This window comes from Eretmochelys imbricata, chromosome 6 (assembly GCF_965152235.1).
Source record: "Eretmochelys imbricata isolate rEreImb1 chromosome 6, rEreImb1.hap1, whole genome shotgun sequence".
Classification (NCBI taxonomy): domain Eukaryota; kingdom Metazoa; phylum Chordata; order Testudines; family Cheloniidae; genus Eretmochelys; species Eretmochelys imbricata.
This window is the reverse complement of record NC_135577.1, coordinates 15,906,430-15,934,429: the sequence shown is the minus strand read 5'-3', so window position 1 is coordinate 15,934,429 and position 28,000 is coordinate 15,906,430. Positions and strand designations below refer to the sequence as shown.

The following is a 28,000-nucleotide window of genomic DNA, read 5'->3' as shown; positions in this document are numbered from 1 at the left end:
TGCGGCAGCCACATGCTGCTCCACTATTTACACAGTGCTTGTGCTCCCAGATCCTGGAAGATACATTCATTATTGCCATCCTTCCATGCAGCTCTCCTCTTCCCCCACCCCCACCCCTGCTCCAAGACTGGAGGGGAAGGTTTCAATTCAGGGTCCCAGGTCCACATTGCAGGGAATTGTTAGCTAAATAAAATGCCCCCGGAGCAAACCACAGAGGAGTGTCCCGGGGGGTGGATGAACAAGCATAGGGCTAGGAGCTGCAACTGACTCGGTAGGTGGCCTTGATCAAGTCATTTCATTGAGCCATGCCTCACTTTCCCCTCCATGTAGAATGGAGATCGGAATCCTCAGCCACCTGGCAGGGCTGTGGGGAGGATCAGTGAGTGACTGCAGGGAAACTTTACAGTTCCGGGTGCTCGGGGTTCCCCCGTGAAAGCAGCCCAGAGCGTCTCATTCTCACTCTTACAGCTGCTCAGAAGTCTCCTGTCAACACAGTTCTTTTGGTGCAAAAAGGGCTTTCCCCCAGCAGAGGCCGGTTCTGTTGAAAGGTTTTGGGGTTTCGTGGGGGAAAGATAAAGATTCTGTTCAATGAAAACCCAGGAAGATCTCAGGGAAAAATGTCGATGAAATATTTTTTTTTCTATTTTCATCTACACTTTCCAAGGAAAAAAAATCCCTAAAAGCCTTAGCCCTCCATAGAAGGTTGGAGCCAGTCTCTTCTCTCTAGTGACAGCTTTGGAGGCGGGTACAGCATGGGCAGCAGCTGTGAATCCCCTGGCACTGCCAGCAGCCCCTCGCTTGGGGGAGAGGGAAGAACCATCCTCCATGGCCTCATTCATCACCCACAGTTCTTCAGAGGATATTTTGCCCATTGACAGCACCTTCTGTCTCAGGATCTCAACACCGTTCCATTAATGCAGACTTGCATTATCCCCATCTCCAACAGGGAAACTGGGGGATGGGGGAGGTGACTTGGCCGCACTCCCAACAGCGAGGTAGCAGCAAGGCCGGGGACACAAACCAGCCTTCCTGAGTGTCAGGCACTGCCTCAACCACAGGCTGACCTTCCCCTCAAAGCCAAGGGCTTGGATTTCATAGGCAGCCCCCCCGACAAGAGAGAGCCATTGCTGGAACCCAGGTATGGAACATCCCCTCCTAGCTGCTTCTGCCCAGTGGGGATGAAGCCAGAGGCCTGGGGGAGCTACCCCCTGTGTATTGAATCTGAGCACCCCAGTTCCTGTCTGCGGGCTAATCACTGGGGACTGGTTATTGCTGCAGGGAATCTACATACAGAGGATTGAACCCAGCCCCCTAAGTCACTGTCCCAAAGGGAGCCAAGTAGTCTGGCTGCTCCCCTAGGACTTCTGACCTCCAGCTTATCACCCCTAGGGCTCCAGCTAGGTCTCTGTGCTGCGCCCATCACCGTGTGTCCAAGCACCTTTCCCGGCGGGGAATAGAGCCCACGGCCCTGGCAGCCATCCTGGAGAGCTTGGCCTATGTCCTGAGCATTGAGGATGGAGTCCCGGACACCCCCCAGACACCAGGGGTTCACTTATGGGCCTGAGTGGTCAGGGCTAGCTGGGCGTCAGCAGAGAACGTGGGCTGGGAAGAGGATGTTCTTGGGAAGGTCTCCGTGGATTTCTCAGGGTCAGAGCTGCCAGTGGGTAGAGGAGTGCAGCTCCTTCCGAACCCATGGGGGCTGCACTGGAAAATGCTGGTCCATTCAGGGCTGGTTCTGGGACCCGCACAGAAACCTTCCCCCCATGGCTGAACTTGTGCTAATCAAACACACTCAGTGCAGGGATGTGAGGTTCAATTATCACCCACTGATTTGCTGTCCTCTGTGTTGAAGGCAGGAGGGAGGTCTGGAGGCACAGACTTGCAGTGACATCCCTGCTCTAGTACGCCAGGCCTTGGACATCATCGTAATCGCTGCCCTCTGAGTTGTCGCTCCCAGGCTCACAGCTCCCCAATGGCTGGGAGACAGCCGGCCAGCCTGAAACAACGGATCCCATAAACTCCCTGCCTCCCTCCCTCCGTCCCCACAGCCACCTCTCCTCCCTGCCTCCCTCCCTCCCCCCGTCCCCACAGCCACCTCTCCTCCCTGCCTCCCTCCCTCCCTCCGTCCCCACAGCCACCTCTCCTCCCTGCCTCCCTCCCTCCCTCCCTCCCTCCGTCCCCACAGCCACCTCTCCTCCCTGCCTCCCTCCCTCCGTCCCCACAGCCACCTCTCCTCCCTGCCTCCCTCCCTCCGTCCCCACAGCCACCTCTCATAGAATCATAGAATATCAGGGTTGGAAGGGACCTCAGAAGGTCATCTAGTCCAACCTCCTGCTCAAAGCAGGACCAATCCCCAATTTCTGCCCCAGATCCCTAAATGGCCCCCTCAAGGATTGAACTGCCTCCATCCATCCCCACAGCCACCTCTCATCCCTGCCTCCCTCCCTCCGTCCCCACAGCCACCTCTCCTTGCCTCCCTCCGTCCCCACAGCCACCTCTCATCCTTGCCTCCCTCGATCCCTACAGCCACCTCTCATCCCTGCCTCCCTCCCTCCATCCCTACAGCCACCTCTCATCCCTGCCTCCCTCCATTCATCCCCATGCTCACCTCTCCTCCCTCCCTCCCCAAAGCCACCTTTCCTCCCTGCCTCCCTCCATCCACACAACCACCTCTCATACCTCCCTCCATCTCCACAGTCATCCGTCTGTCCCTCCCTTGGTTACTCACTCTCTCTCTTTCTCCACCCCCTCCCTGCTGTTGATCTCTATCCGTTCCCTTTCCTATTCCCCTTTTGCATTCTCTTTTTCTGTCTTTGTGAGTGGACTGTAACCTGATCTGAATCATGTTATCTCACATGAGCCCCCGGAATTAGGCTCAGCGCTGTTGGGAACACAGGGCCCCTGCCTGCTCCCCACTCAGTAGGTCTGCAATTCCCTCCCCATGCTCCCTCCATCCTCTCCTCTCCTCACCCGATGTGTTCCCTGGCTGGGCTCCCTGGTGCGCTGTGCTGTGGAAGTTTTCATACCATTCTCCGGATGAGGTGCTGGAGCTGTCGGCTCCGGAAGGCCCTGCTGGAGACAACCCCGGACATGCTCACCCTTCTGGTGCAGAGGGTGAGGAGCATTTCCAGGCTCCTGGCAGGGTAGTGGGAGTGACTATCCAGCAGAGAATCCAGCAGGAGTGACTATCCTGCTGGAAATCCAGCAGGAGGGGGACAGAGGTTGTTTCCCATCAGCTGTCTCAGTCCAGACCAGGTCATCAGCCCTGATGTCCCCAGAAAAGAGATTCCCCGCACCGCAGGTCAGGGCATTGTCAGAGACTTAATGGCCCATGGGTGACCTTTCCCTGTCCCACCGATGCACAGAGAAGAGTCTGGAGGCTCTGTGGAGGCCTTTCTCCTGGAGATTGTGAGGGATGGCCAGAGCCCAGCACACACGGAGGCACTGCTGGGCAGGTTGGGGCAGAATCATTGCTCCTGGGATGATTTTCCCTTCTACAAACAGAAGGGGTTGGATTTTCCAGTCTTGGATCTCAGGCCCAGCCCAGACTTCCCTCCCTTCCCCTTTCCTCTCCTGGGGCAGGCGAGGATGTGCTGGGATGTTGCTCCTCAAGGGCCAACGCTCAGAGGTGGTCCCACCGGCCATCAGAGCCAGCAGGTGCTGGCCCATCTTGCTAACCTTGGAAGGAGAGCTGGGAGCCGCTGTTGCCCTGAGCAGGAGGCACTGGCATTAAGAGGCTGCCGGCGGGAGGAGGGGCTGGGTTGCCCCACTGTTGCTGCCTGGCGGTGCCGTTATTGCAGTACTTGTCCTCAGAGGACGAGCTGGACTCAGCGGGGAGCTCTGCAAGAGAAGTGGCCTCCCCATCAGCCTTCCCACTGGCCAATGCCGGCAGTGCCCGAGCCTGCTCCACCCGGGGGGCTACAGAGAGCCCCCTCCTGGAGCTAGATGGAGGGTTTGCAACACTGCCCTGCCCACCTAGCCCCAGTACCCGGGGTGTGGGGAGAGCTGGGAAATGGCCCACCCTTGCTCTGCCCCAGCAATGGCCCATCAGCCAAAGCTCCACTCCACCCCATGCGCTGGCATAAGCCAGACAGAGAGGCGAACACCAGGGGAGCTGATGCCCCAGCTCTAGCATTGCCCCTGCCCACCCCAGCTGGGGCTTTGGGGCCCCTTTCCTGGTACTGTGCTTCTCATCCTCATCACCCATCCAGTCAGCAGCACCAGCTCTTACCCTCGCAGGGTCTTTGCTCTGGCTGGCCCCAGGGCTCCGGGCCCTCATTCAGCACCTCCTGGCCAGGTGCCGGGGGGAAGCCGCTCACAGGGAGGGTCTCGTCCGCTGCTCGGTGCCGAAGTGAATCTGCAACCAGAGGCAAAGGGTTCCAGCAAACCTCGCCTGGCCCAGCATCCTAGCGGGGTGAGCTGGGAGATCACCACTAACAGTACTGCCTGACCTGACCTGCCCCCAGCTCCCCTTGACCCCAGCCAACCCCATACCCCCTGATCTCTGGATCCCCTCTGACCCCAACCAACCCCTGAGGCCCCTACCCCCACCCCTGATCCCTCTGACCCCACCCCCATATATCCCTGTCCCCAGTCCCTGTTGGTCAGGATTGAGGGGCACTGGGGGAGCTGTGGGGTGGAGAGCCCAGGGCTAAGATAGCAGTGGCTATGGGTAGGGATGGGGGGCATTGGGGGAGCTGTGGGGTGAGGAGCCCAGGGCTGGAGCAGCAGTGGCTGCGGGTCGGGATGGGGGGGCACTGGCAGAGCTGTGGGGTGGGGATCCCAGGGCTAGGATAGCAGTGGCTGCAGGTCGGGGGGTGGGGGGCATTGGCAGAGCTGTGGGGTGGAGATCCCAGGGCTAGGATAGCAGTGGCTGCAGGTCGGGGGGTGGGGGGCATTGGCAGAGCTGTGGGGTGGGGATCCCAGGGCTAGGATAGCAGTGGCTGCAGGTCGGGATGGGGGTCACTGGCAGAGCCGTGGGGTGGGGATCCCAGGGCTAGGATAGCAGTGGCTGCAGGTCGGGATGGGGGTCACTGGCAGAGCCGTGGGGTGGGGATCCCAGGGCTAGGATAGCAGTGGCTGTAGGTTGGAATGGGGGGGCATTGAGGGAGCTGTGGGGTGGGGATCCCAGGGCTAGGATAGCAGTGGCTGCAGGTTGGGGGGTGGGGGGCATTGGCAGAGCTGTGGGGTGGAGATCCAAGGGCTAGGATAGCAGTGGCTGCAGGTCGGGATGGGGGGTCACTGGCAGAGCCGTAGGGTGGGGATCCCAGGGCTAGGATAGCAGTGGCTGTAGGTTGGAATGGGGGGGCATTGAGGGAGCTGTGGGGTGGGGATCCCAGGGCTAGGATAGCAGTGGCTGCAGGTCGGGGGGTGGGGGGCATTGGCAGAGCTGGGGGGTGGAGATCCAAGGGCTAGGATAGCAGTGGCTGCAGGTCGGGATGGGGGTCACTGGCAGAGCCGTAGGGTGGGGATCCCAGGGCTAGGATAGCAGTGGCTGTAGGTTGGAATGGGGGGGCATTGAGGGAGCTGTGGGGTGGGGATCCCAGGGCTAGGATAGCAATGGCTGCAGGTCGGGGGGTGGGGGGCATTGGCAGAGCTGGGGGGTGGAGATCCAAGGGCTAGGATAGCAGTGGCTGCAGGTTGGGGGGTGGGGGGCATTGGCAGAGCTGTGGGATGGGGATCCCAGGGCTAGGATAGCAGTGGCTGCAGGTCGGCGGGTGGGGGGCATTGGCAGAGCTGTGGGATGGGGATCCCAGGGCTAGGATAGCAGTGGCTGCAGATCGGGGGGTGGGGGGCATTGGCAGAGCTGGGGGGTGGGGATCCCAGGGCTAGGATAGCAGTGGCTGCAGGTCAGGATGGGGGGGCACTGGCAGAGCTGTGGGATGGGGATCCCAGGGCTAGGATAGCAGTGGCTGCAGGTCGGCGGGTGGGGGGCATTGGCAGAGCTGTGGGATGGGGATCCCAGGGCTAGGATAGCAGTGGCTGCAGATCGGGGGGTGGGGGCATTGGCAGAGCTGTGGGGTGGGGATCCCAGGGCTAGGATAGCAGTGGCTGTGGGTAGGGATGGGGGGCATTGGGGGAGCTGTGGGGTGGGGAGCCCAGGGCTGGAGCAGCAGTGGCTGTGGGTCAGGATGGGGAGGCACTGGCAGAGCTGTGTGTGTGGGGGTAGCCCAGTCTGGCACAGGGCAGTGTGAGGAAAGGCAGGGCTCCATGGGGAGGCAGAAGCCCCAGGCTGCGAAGAGCCTGCATGGTGCAGGTCGGGGGTCGCTCACTGTAGAAGGTGGAGAGCGCCACGGGCGGCTTGCTGCTGAAATCGTAGTGTTCATAGTCGGAATCGGAGTCCTCGGAGCCAGGAGCGGGCACAGCCAGCGGCTCTGCTAGAGGGACATGAAGGGAGCGGTTACCGGGGGACCTGCCTGGACCATGCCTTGCCAAGTGTGGGGCAGTGCCTCCTGCCCCGCCCAGACCTGCTGGCTGCTCCCGGGGCTCAGCGCAGTGCCCCAGGACAGGTAAGGACGAGCCTGCTGGAGCCCCACTGTGCCGCTGATCAGGAGCCGCCCGAGGTAAGCCCGTGCCCCAACCCTGAGCCCCTCCCAAACTCAGAGCCCCCTTCTGCACCCCTAAGCCCGCACCCCCAGCCCAGAGCCTTCACCCCCCCTGCACCCCAACCCTCTGCCCCCGTGCAGAGCCCCCTCCCTCTCCCACACCCTGAACCCCTCATCCCCAGACCCACCCCAGAGCCCTCACCCCCTCCTGCACCACAACCCCCGCCTCAGCCCGCAGTCCCCTCCCACAGTCTGAATCCCTCGGCCCCACCCCCAGCCTGGACCTCCAGCCTGCACCCCAAACCCCTCATCCCCTGCCCCACCTCAGAACCAGCACCCCCAGCCCTGAGCCCTCAGACCTTCCACGCTCCAACTCTCTGCCCCAGCCCAGAGCCCCTTCCCGCACCCTGAATCCCTCATTTCTGGCCCCACCCCAGAGCCCACACCCCCATTTAGAGCCCTCACCCCCTCCTGCACCTCAACCCCTTGCCCGAGCCCAGTGAAAGTGAGTGAGGGTGGGGGAGATTGAGCCACAGAGGCAGGGGGAATGTAGTGAGGGGGGGTGGGGTCTCGGGGAAGGGGCGGGGCGAGGGTGTTCGGGTTTTGTGCGATTAGAAAGTTGACAACCCTACCAGGAAGGGCTGAGAGGCAGGGAGCAGGGAGAGGTGTGGTGAAGGGGAGGGGCAGAGACAGGTTGAAAGGCAGGTTGTGGGGAAGAGTCAGGATGTGGGGCAGGCAGGGAGGGGTGTTGGGGGGAGGAGCAGAGAGTGTGGGAGGGGAAGGGGAGGCAGGCAGAGAAGAGGAGGGGGAGGGGCAGAGTTTATGGGAGGGGCTGCAAGGAGAGGGGAAGGTGGGGTGGGGACAGAGAGGTAGGGTATGGGGGAGGGGAAGGTGAGGTGGAGGCAAAGAGCTTGGGTGTGAGGGGGCAGAGTGTGGGAGGCTATGGGGGAGGAGCAGGTTGGTTGGTCAGAGAGGTGGGGTGTGGGGAAGGGGCAGTGGGGGCAGGCCAAGCAACAGCTGCTACCTTCTGCTTTGGGGGTCACTTTCCTGTAGTCATTGGCACCCCCTGCAGGCATCTCCACGCCCTGTGCGCTATGATTCACCAGGACCGGGGCAGCTAATGAGGAAGAGGACACGGTGTGGGCTGCAAACAGAGAGGGCGAGAAAGGAGATGGGTTGCTCTGTGAAGCCGTACAGGGCCTGGCACAGCCAGGCCAGGGCTCCCCCCACCCCCATGCTGGGAGGGGGTCCGCACTAATCCAGCATGCCCCACAGGTCCCGTCTAGCCCTATGCTCTGGTGCTGGGCTGGCTCCCCCTTTCATGCTGCAGGCTGCCATTGTTCTGGGGAACTGCTCTGCTGAGCATGAGCGACACCCTGTGCGCTGCCTGGACGTTCGGGGACAGGACAGCAGCCACGGCGAAGCAATCCTGAGCCCCTGAGCGGGTAACCAGGGCCAGATCCTGGTGTAGATCGGAGCAGCTCCACTGGGATCGGGCCCATGGACTCCAATGGAGCTAAGGCCGATTGACACCAGCAGGGGATCTGGCCCCGTTCCATGTCACCCCATGGCTGGGTGCTGCCAAAGGCCTCACCCTGGACCAGTGCTTTGGCCTGGTGCAGCCCCCGTGATGTCACTCCCCCGTGCAGAAGGGCCTGTCTGACGCCTCTTCATGGCGGGCCATGGCTCTGCCTGGCCCTGCTAGTGCCCAATCTCACTCTGGCAAAGCCCCAGGCAGCAAAGCTACCGTGTTTTCTCCTCATCCTCAGAAGGGCGGCAGTGAAGGCCAGCACGGTGACCAAGAAGAGAAGGCTCAGGACGACACAGAGGAGGAGGAGAGTCCAGTTCGAGAGGGCCTTGGCTTCCCAGCATAGTGGCTCAGCTGTGCCTGGCAATGGGGTGAGGGGAGAGAGGGAGGGGACAGACAGATGGACAGACAAACAGACAGCAAGTCAGAGAGGCACACTACACAGGGGAACTGCCACTAGGGCCTGGCACAGGGCCCCATCCCTGCTGATGTCAGGGGAGTTCCCAGCACCGTGCAGGACCCCAGCTCAGGAGCTCTCTGGGACAGGCTGTGGGCTGACCCTTGAGCCTCTTCCTGGCCCCCCAAACTTGGCATGGGGGAGGTCGCAGGAGGGGTGGCAGGGCCGACTCCCTGGTGCTCTCTGGGCTGTGCCGTAGCAGGGGGAAGCCTGGGAGTGCACGCAGTGTAGGGCTCTGCCAGGGGTGGGGGCACTGGGTACGGGCAGAACTCCTGGCGCGCTGACAGCAGGCATGCAGGAGGAACTCAAAGCCAAGTCCCCGGCTCTCGGGGGATCCTGCTGAGGGGACGGGGGCCTCTTTAGCTGCCCACTCTGGGGAATGGGTGCCGCCAGAGGAGAGTTGCCCACGGTGCAGTCACCCCGGAGAGGTTTGCCCTACAGCAGGGCTGGCAAATTTCCCCTCCCGCTCCAGTGGAGGAGGGCTCATCTGGGATCTGGAGAGAGGCACTGCAGGAGGGCAGGGAGGGTCTGCCCCCCAGACACTCACTTCTCCCGGTGTCTGGAGTCATCATCTCCAGGGGGGGCACGGCAGATGTGTTCAGCAAGCCCAGCGAGCCTGGGGGCACCACAGACAGAGGGAGAAGAACAGTCAGCGGGGCTGGAGGGACAGACCCATTCGGAGGTGGAGACCCTCCCCTCTCTCACTGCCCCCCCCATCCCCTGGATTGCCCCCCCCATCCGCTTCCTTCCCTCCCCTCTCCTGCCACCCTGCCCATGTCCCCTGGATCACCCCCCACATCCGCCTCTTTTGCCCCGTCCCACCTCCCCATCCATCCCCTCTATCATCCCTCATGTTTGCCTTCTTCTCCCCCCAGTCCCTGGCGCCGCTGGCATATGTATGGCCATGTCTCCCTCTTGGTCTCAAAGATTACAATGCGATGTTGCTGCCTTGTCCCTAGCTCAAGCCTTAGCAACGCGTGTTCTTTCTCCTGAGAGTTGCAGGTTCGATCCCTGCTCGGGTCTGTCTGGGTGGGGGTTGAGTATGTGAGGAGGCAGCGTTACCGTTGCAGATCAGGCCGGCAGCCTGGGACTGGTGGCACAGGTTCAAGTTGTTGTAATGCCATTGGCACCAGGACAGCGAGGCCTCAGTCCCTGAGCACAGGTAGTTCATCCTGCCCTCCTGCGTGTGGTTGAAGCTCAGCTTCTGGACAGAGGGGCCACAACCCAGCCACTGGCACAGCACGTCCATCTCCTCCTTGTACCAGGTCCCGTCGCACACCATGTTCCACACGCCCCGGTAATAAGCTTCTACGCGGCCAGCGCAGGCGTCCCTGCCCCCCAACAGGCGCCACTCCTGGTGCTCTGTGCGGAAATGGGGGGGCAACAGGTCAGCAAAGAGGGAACAGCCTAGGGGTCCCCACTCTGGTGCAACACAGACATTAAGGAGCTGCCCATGATGGAAGTTTAGACCCCTCTGCACCTGCAGCCAGCTGGAGGCAGGAGGGATTTACCCCTTCCCCAAGCTGCCAGAGTCTAATTTCACTGCCCATCCCAGAAAGACAGACAGAGACAGGAACAATCCATCAGACAGATGGACATGCAGGAGTGCTCTAGTGGACAGACGGAGAGGAGCTCTCCACTGGATGGACAGACACACAGGAGTACTCTGACAGATGGACAGGAGCTCTCCAATGGATGGACAGACAGACAGGAGCACTCCTTCAGATGGACAAGTGGACAGACAGATGCTCTCCATCAGACAGCCAGGAATCCTCCACTGGACAGAGATGGACAGTAATGTTCCACCAGACAGACAGGTGGGGGGTGTTCCACCAGACAGAAGGACAAGTGCACTCTTCTGGATAGAGGAACAGACCTGAGCACACCACACCGGCATCTTCCTTATGGCCGCAGTCATGGCTCCTCTCAGCTGGACAGTCCCACAGGTAGGATTCGTTCCCAGCACAGCTCACCTCATCCAGGTGGATGGGGCCTGTCCCTTTACGGAAGAAGGAGGCCACTGGAGCCTGGACGGCCCAGCCGCACCTCAGCTGCTGACATACCACCCCAGCATCATCCAGGTCCCAGGCGTCGTCGCACACGGTGCCCCAGACACCGTCCACCTCAACCTCCACGCGGCCCTCACAGCAACTGCCCCCGCCAACCAGGCGCACAGAATGGGAACCTGGCAGAGAGGGCAAAGGGGGATTGAGCACGGCTCAGAGAGGGGCTCTGGGAATGGCAGAGAGAGAGATAGGCACAGGGAGGGAGAGAAAGGATGGATGAAGAGGCATGTATGGGGGATGGATCTGCTCTCAATGGATGTTAGGTTATGTATGGAGATGGATGGATCTAGTCTCAATGGATGGATGATGGGTTATGTATGGGGATGGATGGATGGATGGATGGAGCTGGTATCAATGCATGGATAGGTGGATGGATGGATCCATGGAGCTGGTTTCAGTGGATGGGTGGATGGATCTGGTCTCAGCTCCATCAGTCATTTAATTATTTATCAGGAGCGTAGCATGCAGGGGCACTCACCTGGGATGCTGTGATGGAGTTCAAGGCGGAATGACCTGCTGGCCCTCTCAATTTTCTAACCTGCAAGGTGTGGAGGGGCAAGACTGCCTCATGGGCCAGAAACAGGCAGCTGGGAGGGCTGGGCTTTGGCCAATGGGCAGGGGCAGAGCTGGACTGGCCTCACCATGAAGTATGGATGGATGATGGGGATAGAGAAGCAGCAGCAAGAGGAGAGCAGCCAGCGTGCATGGATGGTTTCCCATTGGAAGCTGCTGATGGCTAACCCGGGCTCTACAAGACATGGGATGGATCCGTTTCTTACCTGTACAGGTGACGCTGGCCAGCTTCTCACTACAGCACAGCTCTGACACATTGCACTGCTTCCATGTGCTCTCCAGACCCACGCAGTGGATGTGCAGAGAAGGGCAGAGGCTCTGAGAGGACAGGTTGGCTTTCTTTGTGGATGTTGACCTGGGCGGGCACACAGGGCTGGGGATGGGTCTAGCAGCTGTCTCCTTTGCCTCCCCACAGTGCAGCTGTCTGCAGACCACGTGGGAGGCCTCCTTGTCCCACATTTTCTGGCAGACTGGCATCCACCGCCCATGATGATGGACCTCCACGGCACCACTGCAGCGGCTGCTGCCATTCACCAAACGGACGGATCCCTCTCCTGAGAGGCCGGCAGGGCAGCACACATTATTTCAGAGATAATCCATGAGATGGGTCAGAGCCATATGGGATCCTGCATAGCGGGGTGGCTGCCCATAAGGGGTGGGGCAGAGGGGTGGCTGCCCATAAAGGCATGGGGCAGGGCTCAGGGGGGCATAAAGCCTGAGCATGGGGCAGCATGGGGGGGGAGCCCATAAGGGCCTGGTGTGGGGCAGCGCTGTGGAAGCTGGTGCAGAAATCCCCAGCTCCGGCTAGTGGGAGCAAAGGGCATTGGCTGGGCTCAGCCGCGTGACTAAGCCCGCGCCCTTTGCGAGCGATGCTGAATTCTTTACAGGTGGGATAGGTGCACCACATGCTGCCGCCCACGCTGCTTCCTTCCTCTTCAACCCAAATGTCACAGACGAGCGCGTGAGCACCCCATGGTGACCTCAAAAAAACAGCTCTGAGCTACAGCTACAGGCTAGCTGGTCTCAGCAGTGAGGAGTCCCGCCGAGGCACAAGGAGTGCTGGGCAGCTGTCATGCATAACCTGAGCACCCCCATCTCCCCACTCTCCCTTAGTATCGGGGATCACTGTGCTACTGCACGTCCTAACCTGGGCACCCCTCTGGGTACCCCCATCTCCCAGTGCTGCTGGAGCAGCTCACCCATCACAGCCTTTGCTCCATCTCCTCACTATGATGGAGTCAGCAATCCCTCCCTTGGCAGACCCAGCCTCGGTGCTAGAGATCCAGGAGGCTACACAGTCTTTGTGTCCATCACCTTGAGTAAGGACCCCCCCCTTGGTGTCTGCTGCCCCAAGTCCTGTCCTTTCCATATGGAGAGGGTCACACTGAGCACCAGGGGGCTTCCCCCAGCCTCCCCGCTGTGTCCTCACCTGGCTCTGCAGACGTGTTCCCATGTCCACCATGTGTGATGTTCCAGGGGATGACAGGGGACGTTGTATTTGCCTGGACTGGAACAAACATGGAAACTGTTAGAATGGGATGAGATCTCTGTCACCGGGGTGACTACTTAGATCCAGAAGAGGAAACCACCCTGAGCAAATGTCTAGGCCTAGGCTGAATGGCTCCATTCTGGAGAAGCATCCACAGACTCTGGAAGCTGATCTGAACCTGGGGCCAGTTATCCAGGTTACTCAGTGAGGCTGGCGATCTCAGGAGAACAGACAGTCTAGCTGAGAGATCTCGGGGACCTCTGGCCAATGTAAGATTCCTAGCCATGAAAATTGCTGAGGGATCTCTGGGCCATGAGCCATGCTAGAGCAATGAGTGAGGTACAAATGCCTGGATAGATGGCTGGACAGACAGAATCAAGTGCGATAGAGTAGATTGCTGCAAATGTGGAGCCAGTCGGAGGGTATACACCACCATAATGCTTTAGCGTAAACACTCACTATGCCGATGTGAGGGGTTCTCCTGTCGCTGTAGTTAATCCACCTACTGGAGAGGTGGTAGATGAGTCAATGGGAGGAGGGATAGCTCAGTGGTTTGCGTATTGGCCTGCTAAACCCAGCATTATGAGTTCAATCCTTGAGGGGGCCATTTAGGGATCTGGGGCAAAAATTGGGGATTGGTCCTGCTTTGAGCAGGGGATTGGATTAGATGACCTCCTGAGGTCCCTTCCAACCCTGAGATTCTATTCTATGATGGAAGAATTCTTCCATCAATCTAGCACGGTCTTAGCTATGTTAATGTATGTTTTCAGAGGCTAGTCATTTCTTTCTTGTTCTGTGGGAAGGTCTCATGCAACCAAAATGCATCAAGATCCAATAATATTGTGGGGGAACCCATCAGTCTGATGAGCCCCACTTAGCTGAAGGTCTTGGAGGACATCTGAAGCCGTCAGATGATCAAGGGGATCAGATCACCTGAAGAGCTCCTAAACTCCATAGAACTACAGACAAGCTCCCAAGCTCCACCAGAGCAGAGTGCTCTGAAGCTAATGAAGCCTAGGGTGACCAGATGTCCCGATCATATAGGGACAGCCCGATTTTTGGGTCTTTTTCTAATATAGGCTCCTATTACCCCCCACTCCCTGTCCTGATTTTTCACACTTGCTGTCTGGTCACCCTAATAAAGCCAGCCCTGGTAACAGGAGTTTGCTTGGTTAGGGCTCACCTCTGTGCATGTGTTATAGGGAGCTGGTGAAAAAAACAGCAAAGCCCATCTGGGGCTCTGAGCTGCTGGGAAAGTCATGGTAGTTGAATGGCACAGGCTGGGGTACAGGGGAAGTGACATGGCAACCAGTTCCCGGAAAAGACTCACCCAGGCAATGTCTGTCGATGTGGCTTCCCTGATCAATGCTACAGCGAGCCCTGTGCTGACACAGCCTGCACATCTACACCCCTGCCCTTGCGTTTTGACAGCACCACACTGAGTTCTGCTGGTGTAAATCAACGTAGTGCCATTGACTTCACTAGAGCAATGATGATTCATACCAGCTGAGGACTTGGCCTGGCATCCTTTTCCCCCTTTAGCTCCCTCCAGCTGGGACGGCCTCCTCCTCTCCAATGCAACCAGCAGCCGGGCTCTCCTTCAAATCCCCCTTCCCAGTCCTCTCCCTTTGGCCCCATCCCCCACTCACCTCACTCCTCTCATCACCCTTCGACTGGGCTCCCGGTGCGATCTCACCATAAACAAGCCTGTTCATGTGAATGGGCAATGGGATTCCTCCCTATATCAACTCTAACAAGCCTCCTGCCAACCCCCACCACTTGGACCAGGCTGTGGTACCCTTTATTCCCACTGAGCCATACCTTGGATGGCCCACTGACAACATGTAGAACCAAGAGTGACCCAGTGGGAGTAGGGGCATCAGGACCCAACCCTCTGCTTTGATATCCCATCCCTTCATTCCCCCATCCACTCCAACCATTTGAATTTTTTCCATTTCAGTTGTAAGCTTTCTGGAGACGGGATCATGCCGTGTCTGCAAAGGGCCTTGCACAGCAAGAGAGCGACGTGAGGAATAACAGCAACTGTCAATGTCTCATCATCATAACAGCCCATTTTACGATGACGCAGTGACAGACAAGCTGGTAGAGTCTTTCCTTTTCAGACTATTTCCTGATCTGCAGAGCGTCTCCTTGTATCTGTTTTTGCTGCCCCGCCTCTAACAGTGTTCACCGGCTCCTGTTCGTACTGTACCTACCACAATGGGCACCTGGTCTATGATAAGGGCCCCTGTGTGCTAGGGTAACACAAATAATAATCAAAATAATAATTATGGCATGGAGGGAGGGGCCTTCCTAACCAGATCTGGGCAAATAATGGATTTTTTTATTTGCTGGAAATTCTGAATAATTGGTCCCCGGAGTGGGGGAGTGGGGGTGGGGGCGGGAAGGGATTTGATTCAGTTTGAACCAAAAATAAAAAAAATCTGCAAATCAAAATGTTTCACACAGAACTATTTTTCATAGATTCCAAGGCCAGAGGAGACCACTATGATTATCTAGTCTGACCTCCTGTGTAACACAGGCCAGAGAATTGCCCCAAAATCATTCCTAGAGCTTTTTTTTTTTTTTTTTAAACATCCAATCCTGATTTACCCATTGCCAGTTTGGGGTAGAATGAAATGTCTGGATCATTTAAAATGGTTTTGATATTTTTTAAAACATAAAATTAAAGGAAAGTTGGAAGAAAAAGTCATTTTGAACCAAAAAATTGACACATTTCAATTTTCTCTGAATTTTTAAAGTATATTTTTTTCCTGACTGAAAACAATTTGGTGAAAATAACATGAACTCATGAAAGGTTTTGGAGTTATTGAATTTTCGTTGTATGCCATAAAAAGTTGCCAATGAATAATTTCACCCAGTTGTGCTCCTGACCCCTGTTGGGTCACCAGTGTATGCCCTGGAGCATGAGAATGGAGATCCATTCCTCAGATCATTTCATCCTAGCAAGCAGCACAGCAGATGCTGTTCTGACGCAGACAATGCTTCTGACAAACTGGGGTTAGACTTTAAAGGATGCAAAAGTACCTGGCAGAGACCAGGGAGATGAAGTAGTGGGTGAGCTCTGGGGTTTATGGGAAATAACCCATCTTTGCATTGACTGGAAATCCAATCCATGCCTTCCTGTTTGACATCTATTGCTATGACCCTCAATCTCCTGTGAAGGACTTCTCCCTGATTTCTAGCATTTTAATTCTGTTCCTCGACCCCTTTCTCCCATCCCAATGCTCCGGCACCCTTTGTTTAAAGATTGGGGCCAAAGTTATATTTTTTATTTCTAAATTGTATCCACATTGTGTAGCTCCATTTCCCTGCTTGTTCTCTCTGTTCGGATGCCTCACTTTCTCTCCCACAATCTCAGAGTGAGAGCCTTCTCCTTTGCATCTGCTTCCAGCTTTCCTGTAACTCTCCACTGCATCATCTCTTAGCTGAAAGCGCTTCCTTCCCCCACCATACTAATGATAAAGACTCTGGGAAACCAGCACTCAGGACACTGAAAACCATTCTATGAAACACTGTTAATCGAGAAGAAAGGATGGAATACAGGGATAAGAACCTTCCTTTCTCCATCTAGTCTGTCAGTTCTTCTGGGCAGGAAGTGTCTCTCACTATGGGTTTGTGCAGCACCTAGCACAATGGGGATACAGAACACAAATACTAACAACAATGTATTACACACCTTCCTGGCATCACGTAGTGAGTTTCCTGGCAGCAAGGCATGAACCGCATGCAGTCAACAGCCCTGTATAGAAGAAGAATCGTTCCTGCACAAATGCAGCCTGAGCCAACCAGGTGGAAATGATCATCTCTGAATCTTTGAGATTCCTGACCTCTCTGAATTGACTCTGCAGCATGGAACAGAATCTGCTCCTGCAGCCACGGAAACACACTGCATTCAACAGGGGGTTGCGTGCACACTCGGCAAGGTAGCGTGAGCACGAATACGCCTTTGAGGATTAAAACAAAGTCAGGGCTCTCCCAGAGCTTTGCCGCTTTGCCTTGCGGGGAAAGGAGGACAAAGACAGCAGTGACTCGGGAAATTGTTCTGATTCTGCTGATGAGGAACTGAGACCTCGCATTGACTTCGCCTATCTGTCTCCCTTTGGGCAGAATTTGGAAATAGAGCGCACAACTATTCCTGGCCTCATTTTCCTCAGCATGCCAGGCCTGATGATTTGTGAGTCAGACTTCATTTCACACACAAGAATTTCCTGAATCCTCATTGCTGGGAATGACTGATCTCTCTTTTCAGCTCCACTTAGCTTATTCTGGGGGTACTGTGTCTTTCATTTTCTTTCCCTCCTTGTTATTCCCACTTGTAACAAGACTTTCCCTTGCTAGGACTTTCGTCGCCCAAAGATCTTTCAGAACACAAATGGATAAAGTCCTCCCACACGCTAGGTCGAGTGTCATTATCCACAGGCAGGAGGCCAGGCACAAGAACATAAACTCACCAATTAATTAACTAATTAATAATTAAGAGGAGCCATGACTGAGTGGTTAAGGTTCTTGATTACAACCCTGAAGGACGTGGGTTCGAGTCTCGCTTGATCTCACACTGAAACGCCACCTCCAGTTCACTGAGCTGCAGAATGGGGAGCTGGCCCATTGGGTTAAGGCAGCCAAAGGCAATTGGACACGATCACTCCTTTGTGCGTGAAATTAACATGATTTAACTGCATCAGCCCAATGAGCCATTGGCTCAGGGGAACTTTGATTGTGCTGTGAAGACAAGCCTGGAGAGGTTAAAGGCCTGTTCCAAAGCTCACTACAGTCAGTGGGAACCTTTCCAGTGACTCCAGCGAGCATTGGATCATCTCAGGTATTTTGCCCAAGGTCTAACAGCAAGCGAGCTCCTGACTCCCAAGCCTGGGCTTTCATTCAGCCTCTTCAGACCATTCTGCTTCTCCTTCCGCTGAATAGCATCCCAGTGGGCTCAGCAGAGTCCGAGGACTGAAGGGGAATTTGCACCTGCTGGGGATCTGGCCCACTGATTCCCATGGAGTGACACAGCTTTACATCAGCTGGGGATCTGGCCCACTGGGCTTACATGGAACTGCAGAAAAGTGCTACTCAGCATGAGTAAGTCTTTGAGACACTAACTGTTTTCTGTAGCTTAGCAGCATGGCCCAGAGTGGATCCTATTTCCTGCTGACTTCCCTGCCCTCCCCCATATCACCTCATTTCTCCAAAGCCTTAGTCTCTCTGCACCTGCATCTCTGCATAACGGCCCCTCGAGCTCTGTGTGTCAGATCAGCTAGGCGCAGACAGAGGCTCCTTTTTGAGAGGAATCTAGAGGAGTTGGAGCAGGGCCAGGCTTAGAAAAACCACAGCTTGGCTTTGACCCATGATCAGAAGTGGGAGGCGGGATGTGGACTAAACCAAGGTCCAGGGAATGGAAAAAAAGGGACCTTAATTCCAGAATGTTCATGATGTGCTTGGATATGATGAGTGCCAGAGAAAAGCCAGTGAAATATACACACACAGAGGAACATTCGCAGGGAGGATGTGTTTACGGCATATGCACCATGGAGATAATAGATCATTATCATCATTATCCGCACTTATATAACCCTTTTCACTTAAGGCTGTTGTATTGCTTTAAGTTTTTTGTATTATTATCATGATTATTAATTATTATTATTGTTTACGATTGAAAAATTTCCACCAAAATGTTTTTCCAACGGAAAACTGGGTTTCTGACTGATTAATTTGTGAGTGTGTGTAAAGTCTCTGCTTTCCTTTTTTATTTTTATTTTTTTTATATATTTTTTCATCAGAAAACTGAAAATTTTTGGCTGAAACCCATTTTTTTCATTTTTGACAAAAATCAAAGTTTTCCATGGGAAAATTTCATAGATTCGTAGACTCCAAGGCCATAAGGGACCACTATGATGGCCTAGTCTGACCTCCTGTATAACACAGGCCATAGAACTTCCCCAAAATCATTCCTAGAGCTGAGTTTTTAGCAAAACAACCAACCTTGATTAAAGAATTGTCAGTGCTGGAGAATCCACCACGACCCTTGGTAAATTGTTCCAGTGGTTAATTTCTCTCACTGTTAAAAATTTACACCTTAGTTCCAATCTCAGTTTGCCTAGCTTCAACTTCCAGCCATTGGACCATGTTCTACCATTCTCTGCTAGACTGAAGAGCCCGTTATTAAATATTTGTTCATTATAGACTGTGATCAAGTCACCTATTAACCTTCTCTTTGTTAAGCTAAATAGATTGAGCTCCTTGAATGTATCACTATAAGGCATTTTTTCTAATCCTTAAATCATTCTCATAGCTCTTCTCTGAACCCTCTCCAATTTATCAACATCCTTCTTGAATTGCAGATACGTGAACTGGGCACAGCATTCCAGTGGTGGTCACACCAGTGCTAAATACAGAGGTAAAATAAACTCTCCACTCCTCCTCATGATTTTTGGCTTATGGTGGCACGATCATCTCAAGCAGTTTGAAATGCTGTGAGCCAGATCCCTGGCCTTTTCTCTGAGCTCTTCAGACAAGGCAAATAAGCCAGAACTTGCCCTAAAGGAGAAGCTAGGAGATTTATCTAGTGTGCAGGAACCCCCAGGTGGCAAAGAACCACCGGCTTCCCAAGTCAGAGGCAAATAGGGGTCTTGCTTAGGGTGGGAGGGAGTAGGGACAGGAGGGTCTATAGAAGTTGATTCTTGTTGGTGGGCACACAGAGGTTCAGAGATTAAATGACTTGCTCCAGGACTCATAGAGAATTAGTGGCAGAGCTCAGAATCAAGAACTCTGGATATCCAGTCCCTGTTCTATATGCCAGACCAGCAACTCTCAACTAATTTTTTTTTTGGGGGGGCGGGTCTGTGACCCACCAAACAGCTGAAAATTCATCCCATCACCAACTGTGTTTCAAAAGCGACTGTGACTTAGATTTTAACCAAACCATAGGTGCAGCATGGCCAATCCAAGTCTTCAAAAAATAACCACCATGCCCCATATAATGAAATTGGCTTAAAAATCATGAGATTTTTTTTTTAAAAAAAATCCATTTTAGGTTCTTTAGATTTGCTTTCTTCATTTATGAACTTTTTGGTCGCATTTTCAAGCTTTTCTCCTCAACTGTGAGCGTTAGCAACTTACTTTGCAATGAAAGCTGAGATTCTCCCAAAATAACATGACTCCAGGAGCTTGGAGTTGAAGAAAAATAACTACTTTTGCAAGACTGGCAATCAAATCATGAGAATTGACAACACTCACTAGAACCATAGAGTTTAAGGCCAGAAGGGACCACCAGGGTATCTGGTCTGGCCTCCTGCAGATCACAGGCCACCATCACCCCTTACCACCTGCACATTAAACCCAGCAATCGGAACTGGAACATAGTCTTACAGCCCACAGGAGACTAGACTGTTATGTGCCACAGGCAGAGAATAGGAAGGACCAAGGTGCTCCAGTGCCCAAGGCCCCTGCAGTGGCAGGGAAATGATTAAGTGAGATACACCCAGAAAATCCTGGCAAGTGACCCCACCCGCGTGCTGCAGAGGAAATTGAAATCCCCACGGTCACTGCCAATCTGACCTGGAGGAAGACTCCTTCCCATCCCCACAGGTGGTGATCAGTCAGAGCCTGAGCACATGAACAAGCACGAGCCAGCCAAGCACCTGAGAGAGAGAATGGTAGGTGCCGCACCTCATAACCCTCTGAATCCACTGTCCCACCTCCAGCCATGACCATCCTTGATGCCTCAGAGGAAGGAGATACAAAACCTCCCAGAACACACTGCAGTGGGATCCCTTCCTGACCCCTGCAGGAGGCTGGCTGAAACCCTGAAGCATGAGTTTTAGGAGCAGAAGATGTAAACCGAAGTGAGACCCAAAGCTCTGGAGCCCAGCCCCCCCCCACCACAGGCAACCCTGTCATACAATCACACTCATACATTAGGCCAGCTCTCTCTCAAAATAAATTAAGAGGTTTGCCTCCACAACTGCTATTGGGAGGCTGTTCCAGAACAACACCCCTCTGATATTTAGAAACCTTCTAATTTCTGGCCTTAATTTATTCATGTTGATGAGGCACATTGGGTCAGATCCTCTGCTGTGGTGTTGAACTGCATAACTCTGTTGAAGTTGGTGAAAACCAGCTGAGGATCTGACCTCACATGTATTCACTAGGTTGTCAATTCCTTTCACTTAAACTCCACTAGAGATGTTGGAGAAGGGGGAATCCATGGATGACTTTCTTCCGTTTTTCATTGAAATGTTGCAATTTTCCAAGCAGGGACAGTGCTGGTCGGAAAACGGAAACATTTACCCATCTTTTGTCAAAATCAACATCAGAATTTTCCACCCAGTTCTAGCCACAACCCAGTTAGGATGGGTCATGACCCACTTCCGGAGGGTGTCTCACAGGCTGAGAACCTAGGCATCTGGTGGTAAGCTACTCCCTGGCATGCAGATAGCTACTCTTGGACCATCACTATATAGACTAGATTTGGTGGGGTTCCTTGCATTTTCTTGGCTCTGCTGCCCTATGTAATCAAAGTGACCAAATAATTGACACGCCACAGGCCCTGATCCCACAAACACCTAGGGATGGGCTTCACATTAACCATGGGACAACTCACAAGCTTAAAGTTAAGCAGGTGCCTAAGTGTTTGCAGAATCGGCGCCTGGTTCGTTGTGACTGAATTGCCCTTCATGTTCAGAGTGTGTTTGGCAGGGGGAGGACAAATAAAACAGATATTTAGGTTCCTAATTCCCATCAACCTAACTCCCAAGGTATGTGGGGGCCTGATCCTCAGCTGATGTGAATCATCATTTTTTGGTTTACACCAGCTGCAGCTCTGACCCACGCAGTCAAAGCCACATGGAAGGGCTCCAATAACCCAGCGTGTGGGCTGCCTGGATTGTATCCACACAAGGCAATCTGTGCACCAGGCTGCAGACATGCTCTGGAACCACACTGGAGCCGCTGCTGGGAAATGAAGTGAGACTCTCCAGCGTGTTCAGTTAAGTCCTCCTCCTCGGGGAATCACAAGCGCTAACCCAGTTAGTCACTCATCAGGGAGAGTGGCTACAATAACCCATTGACACAAACATGTCAGCAAGTGGCACAGACTCCTCGTGCCACTGCAGCCAGAGCTCAAGAGTGAACTGGGCAGCCAGGCACCCCTCATTTAAAGCGCCCTTGGGTGCCAGTCCTGTGTAGCCTGGGCCCCCTGTTGGGGGACACTGTCATGTGTTAGATACGGGGTGATGACGTGATAAGAGTCTGGAAGGATGGACAAGGGATCCCATGGATGGGAGATGAGGGAGTGGGAGAGATTGCTTCCAGAAGTCAGCTGTGCTGAGACAGAGTTACGGCCTGCCACTGAGAAAGGAGACATTGCAGCTACAGATATAAAAGCAAACCTTAGAACGGTGAGGTCAGCTGGGCAGTGGAACTAACCAGCTGCCCAAGCCCGGCTGAGGTTATCCCAGTGGCCCATGCCAGTCAGAGACTGCCTAGGTTATCCACTCCCTCTTCCGACTCCTACCCAGCATCAGGCGCAAACACCCGGCTCTGTCTGCTGACGGGTTTCCAGGAGGAGAGGCATTTTGGAGGTGGATCCATGGGGGTATAAGCAGTGTCACATTTGCCCGTCACACAATGGACCAGAACTTGTGGCCACAACCTCTGTGCCCTGCAGCAATATTAATGTAGTCGATCACCATGGACACCCGTGGTTCCCATTCCCAGCCCCCACACAGACAGATCTACACTTCTGGCTGCCCCTCTCCCTGGCTACTCCTGGACTCTGGATCCCTGACCCCCTACTGCTTGGCTCCATGGATCCCGTCCTGTCACCAAGTTAACTCCCCCTTGTTGGAAGAGCTGCCAAGCAACAGGCAGCTGCTGGCAGGTCCCAGCTGGTCAGGGAGCCAGAAAACAAAATGCCGGGCGCGTGGCTGCAACAAAATGGCCGACTGCACAGCGGAAATGCTGAACTCCAGAATCCCCCAAGGCCTGGCTGAAGAGGATGGGGCAGTTCACACCTATTTTTTCAGGCTCTCGGCACACTCAGGTAAAGCCTTCACGTGCCGTTTCTTTTCTCCAGAGCCATCCAGTCTTTTGGGGTTTAGTTCTGATTATAAGCTGATTTAAGCTGTTGCCAGTAGCCTCAGGTGACAGAGCAGTGGGGGATCAATCATCAGCCATAGAGAATCCCACTGAGATACTGCCAAGCAAGGAAACTGACTGGCAAAAGCAGACTGACTAAAAGAACAAAAAAGATACCAGATCATAATGTCCATCTCTGCAGTAACTGTAGTGAGTACGTCACACTGCAAAAAACCCACAGCAGCCGCAAGTCTCAGAGCTTGGGTCAACTGAGTTGGGCTCATGCTAGGGGGCTAAAAATAGCAGTGTAGACGTTCCCCCTCAGGCTGCATCCCAGGCTTTGAGACGCTCCCTCCTCTCTGGGTTTCAGAGCCCGGATTCCAGCCCGAGCAGGAATGTCCACACACCTTTTAGCCCTAAAGCACAATTCCAAATCAATTGACCCTGTAGTGTTGAGCCCTGTGAGCCTGAGTCAGCTGCCTCAGGTCTTTTTTTGCAGTGCAGACGTACCCTCAGGCAGGAATTTCTGCACTGGTGACGCTTGGTTCCCATCGCTGGTATTATCCTCACGACCCGAAGGGTTAGAAACACTCTTCTTTTTAAATGACAGCCGTGACTCTGGAGCAATGGGGTGAATGCTGGGACAGCGGAACCCTGGGATGCAAGCAGGGGCTTTGGTTGTAACCAGGTGAGATGGGACCAAACACAGCAAAGCAAAAGCTAGGCTAGACAGCAGGAAATTGCCTGCTGCAGGAGAGAGCTGTACAACTTTGCAGTTACCTCTCAAGCAAAAGTTCAGTTCACACCAGCTGAGGATCTGGTCCATAGACACAAATTTTCAAAAGCAGCCACTGACACCGAGTGCCCAGTGTGAGGCTGCTACAGGGCCCCAGGTCTTAGCCACCACAGCTCCAAGGGGCTGTGTCCAGTTGTACGCCCAAAAACGGAGTACGTAGCGGCCACTTTTGCAGCTGTCAGAATCAGAGATGGAAGAGCCCGTGCACGCCTCATTATTAAATCCACCGATGCCAACAGACTGTGCCCTTAGCAAATGGCAGGTGGATGCCTAGCTGCCTTTTGATTTGCAGGCAGCTGCTCTAATTCGTGCCCGCGCCTGATGGTGCATGAAAAAAATGACAGCACCACCAGCAAGGCTGGTTTTAAAAAATCAGGTCACTTCATCCACTTCCAGACAGCACAGGTCTAGCCCCTGCTTCCTTGAGTGCTCTGTTCACTCCAATTATTCCAAGCAACAGGACTTCCCCTGGGAGGCAATTCCACAGCTTAATAAATCTCATTGTTAACATTGCTTTATTTTAGGCTAAACACTCTTATCTCATTCCCTCTGGGTAAGCTATGCCCCTGGGGCCTTGTATCATTTTAGTTTTGTCTCCTTCACTCTAACCTTGCTGGCTTTCCCAGGATCTTTGTTGATATAACATATACCAACAAACCATTTTATGGAGGGTTTTTAGCAGGGAGTAGACAGTTTGGCTGAGCTAGAGACTCTCCAGCTGTGAATGCTTTGATGTTTATCACTAGAAATGCTATGCTGTCTGAATTAATTATTCTACTTCCTCACTGCAGGGGATGTAGGCCGATGGCTAAAGTCAGGGTATTTCCACTGCGATGGGAAGAAATGGTTTTCTTTGGCCGGGGAAAGGACACAACACAGAAAAATCGCTGGCCGGCACCCGGTGTCTGAAATGGACTGCACACAGCAAATCTGATCTGATCCTTATCCCCTTATTACCACCCCATGTTATCCACATCAGGATGGCCCAGTGCTTAGGCTACTAGCCTGTGACTCAGGAAACTCTGGTTCAATTTCTTATTCTGCCACAAGCTCCCTCAATGATCTGGAATAGGTCACTTTGACTCTCCATTCCCCCTCTGCAGAATGGGTACAATAGCACATCCCTACCTCCTGAGGTGTCTGTGGGGATAAATATATTAATGACTGTGAAGTATCCAGATGCTATGGTGATGGGGGCCGTATATACATATTTAATCCACCTTCGTGGGAACTGTCAGCCAGAGGAAGATATTCAGCATTTGGCACCTTCTGTATAATATGGTGACATATTTCTGCTCTTGTGCTAAGATGGCGCCAATGGACAGATCAGAGTGAAGGTTTTCTTAACGCAATTGTAAAGAACAGCAAACTATTGTATGTAAAGGTAAAAGGAAAAATGGATCCCAAGTATAACTGTTGACTTCAAGGGGTTTCTGTAACCTGCTGTTAATTTGAGAGATTGTGCAGAAGATGCGGTATGTACTTGCTATATTCCAGAATGCAAGATCCTTTCCATATGGACCAATATATATTGAAATATAGATACATAATATTGTTTTATAATATATTTATTATTCATTGTCTCTAAGCATATTGAAGAGGCTATAATAAGGCTAAGACCCATGGGAGTTAGGTGCTTAAACACCTTAAAAACCTAGCCCTACGTGTTACCATGAAAGCTATGTTATGTTGTTAGGGATATAAAATGCATTTAAAATTAATAGCATAGAATTAATCCTTCTCTTGCCAAATACCTAACTCAACAACACCAATTATACAGGACCAGGAGAGCGTAGGTGATTTTTCTACAAATGACTAAAATGGACATCACACCTGGCATTAATCTCACAGGGTGATGTTTAGTTGAATAATGATTTGAGGAAAGACAGCAAGTATTATTGTTGCTAATCATTTCCATAGCGCTGGAGTTTTATACAACGGATCCCTGCCCCCAAAGCGCTTATTAATCTGATTGTTGATGTATTGATTTTGTTAAATGAGTGATGCCATGTTTACATTGAGATACCTTCATCGAGTGCGCCAAAGTCAATAGGACAGACATGGCCAGTAGTTTCTTACTCTGAGATGATTTCATGGAAACAGATGATCAGAAGAAAATGTCGAGGAAAGCATTGCCAGAATTGAGTCCTATTATTATTTCTTAAATATCCGATCATGGCTTTGCTGATACAGTATAATGAGCCTGATCCTTAGCAGGTGTAAATCAACACACTCAATGAAGCTAGATCAGTTTACACCGTAAGAGGATTAGGTCCCTTGAGACTTCACTGCATCAATAAAGCCATTGCAGGATAGTTAAGAAATAACAATAGGACTGGATTCTAGCAACAATTGTTTTCTTCTGAATGGTCTCCAGTGATTAAGTGATTAAGAATAAAGGACAGAATTCAACAGACACATGGTGATCTGGGGCAGGGGGGTGGGGGTTAAAGTCAGGCTATTAATAATAATTAATTCATTGTGAATTTAGTGCTGGGAAAAGGCTCTAAATTTACAGCCCTGGAGACTGAATTCGTCTAGTTATGCAGGTTCAGTAAGGGACCAGCAATAGGGCTCAATGCTGATCTTTAGGGCTATGGAAGTTCAGGCTTCTTTCTATCTACTGAGCGAGGGGGAGAACCAGCAGCAGTTGTGATGGGGCGGGGGGGAAGAAGAGGTTGTGACATGGAAACTGTCTCACTGGGAAGTGGGATGAGACTCTCCCTCTCCCCCCGTCCAACAAAAATAATAAATTCATTTCCCATAAAATCCTCATCAGCATTCATTTCCCAGGGCCACGCCCGAAGATCACTTTAAGAGAAGACTGCTCTAAGAAAAGGTGCCATGCCCCCAATTACACAGGGCTGCAGCGAGCAGCAAATAACCTGATTAAGAAGTAAAACAGGCCGTGGCAGTTAGCACAGTTACACAGGAAACAAATAATACCACAATAATAGGTCAATCAATAGTAACAGTCTGAACAAGAGGATTTATATGCTGGCTGGGGCGGAGATCTGTTTTGTATAAAGTGCCACACGCATTTCTGGGGCTGGGTGAATAATAAATAATGACGCTGATGCTATATGGTGCTTTGATTAATTTAATTAGGGGCCAGATCCTCGGCTAGTGTAAATGGCCGTAGCGCCAGCTCTTGGGTAGCGCTATGCTGATTTACACCAGCTGTGCGCCTGGCCCTTCATCTGGAAAACACTTGATCCTCTCAGCCTGAAGGATGCCCAAAGGGACTGCGATGTGTGGGGAGCAGGAAGGGCCTCCCTAAAGCAATCAGTTCTGCACTGGGGACCCCGACAGAAATTGCTCGGGTGCCTTGTCCTCACTAGATCGCGCTACACGGGGCCCGACTGTTCTACGCTTAGGTGGTATCCGGAGAAGAAAGGGCGATGGCTGCTCCTGGGGGTGCTCTGATATTGATAGCAAGACCCCCACAACAGAGCATAGCAGTAACGTAACTCCTCTGCACCTCGCCCGCGTCCTCTGGAACATGCCCCTCTGCGTGAGAATGGCCATTTCTAGAGCCACATCTCTCTGGCAATCCCCACTGCGAGCCTGTCCCTCTGCCCGGGTAACCATCCCTTGGCCTCGCCGATACGGCTCTACATTCAGTCTCACCTCCCTCTGTGCCGGACGGAGCCCCCCAGTTCCACCTCAGGACCCCATGGCCACCCTTCCCTATCCCAGCTCTGTCTCCAGGAGTGGGGGGGACAGGAGCTTATCTGGCCTGGCTGCCGCACAAGGGTCAGGGTTAGGTGCCACGCTAAGCTGGGCTGGATAGCATTTCTGCAGGCGGGAAAGAACAGGACATCCCCAGCCAGATCTCTTCCCTCCCACCAGCCCTTGCTGGGGTATTTTCTGGGAAGGGGTGAGGGGGCTGGCTCTGCGGGGTGCCATGTATCCTGGGAGGGGGTGGAGGGAAAGAGGAAGTGGGTGAAGAAGAGGGGATGGGGCCTCACATCTCGCCCACCTGACGGCAGCTTAGAGACCTTCCCCCCACTGTGCCTATGATGTGGGAGAAGGGAAGACTTCAGTCCTCAGACCTACCCCAGCTGAGGGCCTGGCCCAGAGTGCGTGCAATGCAGAAGGCTGAGAGGAAGGGCCGGATCCTACAACAGTGCTTTGGCCGGAGAGCTCGGCCAAGAGGCTCAACCCATGGGGATCCTGGCCCAGAGAGAAGGGAAGGAAGCGGGGATGGAGAGAGGGCTGGGTACCTTGTCTGGGCGCCATCAGGAAAAGAGCCACCAGAGATACCCACAGCACGTCCATCACTGTCACTGGCACAGGCTGCAGCGTGATCGCATTATAGGGTGGGAAGGGAGGGCCAAAACCAGGCTCTTTCGTCGTTCTCTGTCTGGTGTGTGGCTCCCACACAAGACTCTCTCGCTCTTGTTTTCTGGCTTGTGGTTGCAGTCTCCAGGAAGCCAACTCAGCAT

At 53.6% G+C, this 28,000-nt stretch overlaps 1 protein-coding gene across 1 annotated transcript; it reads right to left on the bottom strand.

Annotated features, from left to right (window-relative positions):
- Position 1: 1 nt before the first annotated feature.
- Positions 2 to 28,000, bottom strand: CD6 (CD6 molecule). The gene is given in 14 exon segments (XM_077819847.1): positions 2 to 1,996; positions 2,971 to 3,069; positions 3,679 to 3,840; positions 4,232 to 4,357; positions 6,273 to 6,377; positions 7,570 to 7,689; positions 8,293 to 8,433; positions 9,078 to 9,146; positions 9,593 to 9,892; positions 10,407 to 10,715; positions 11,376 to 11,723; positions 12,599 to 12,676; positions 27,779 to 27,910; positions 27,913 to 28,000. Coding segments are annotated over 14 exon segments (2,175 nt in total). The 3' UTR covers positions 2 to 1,898.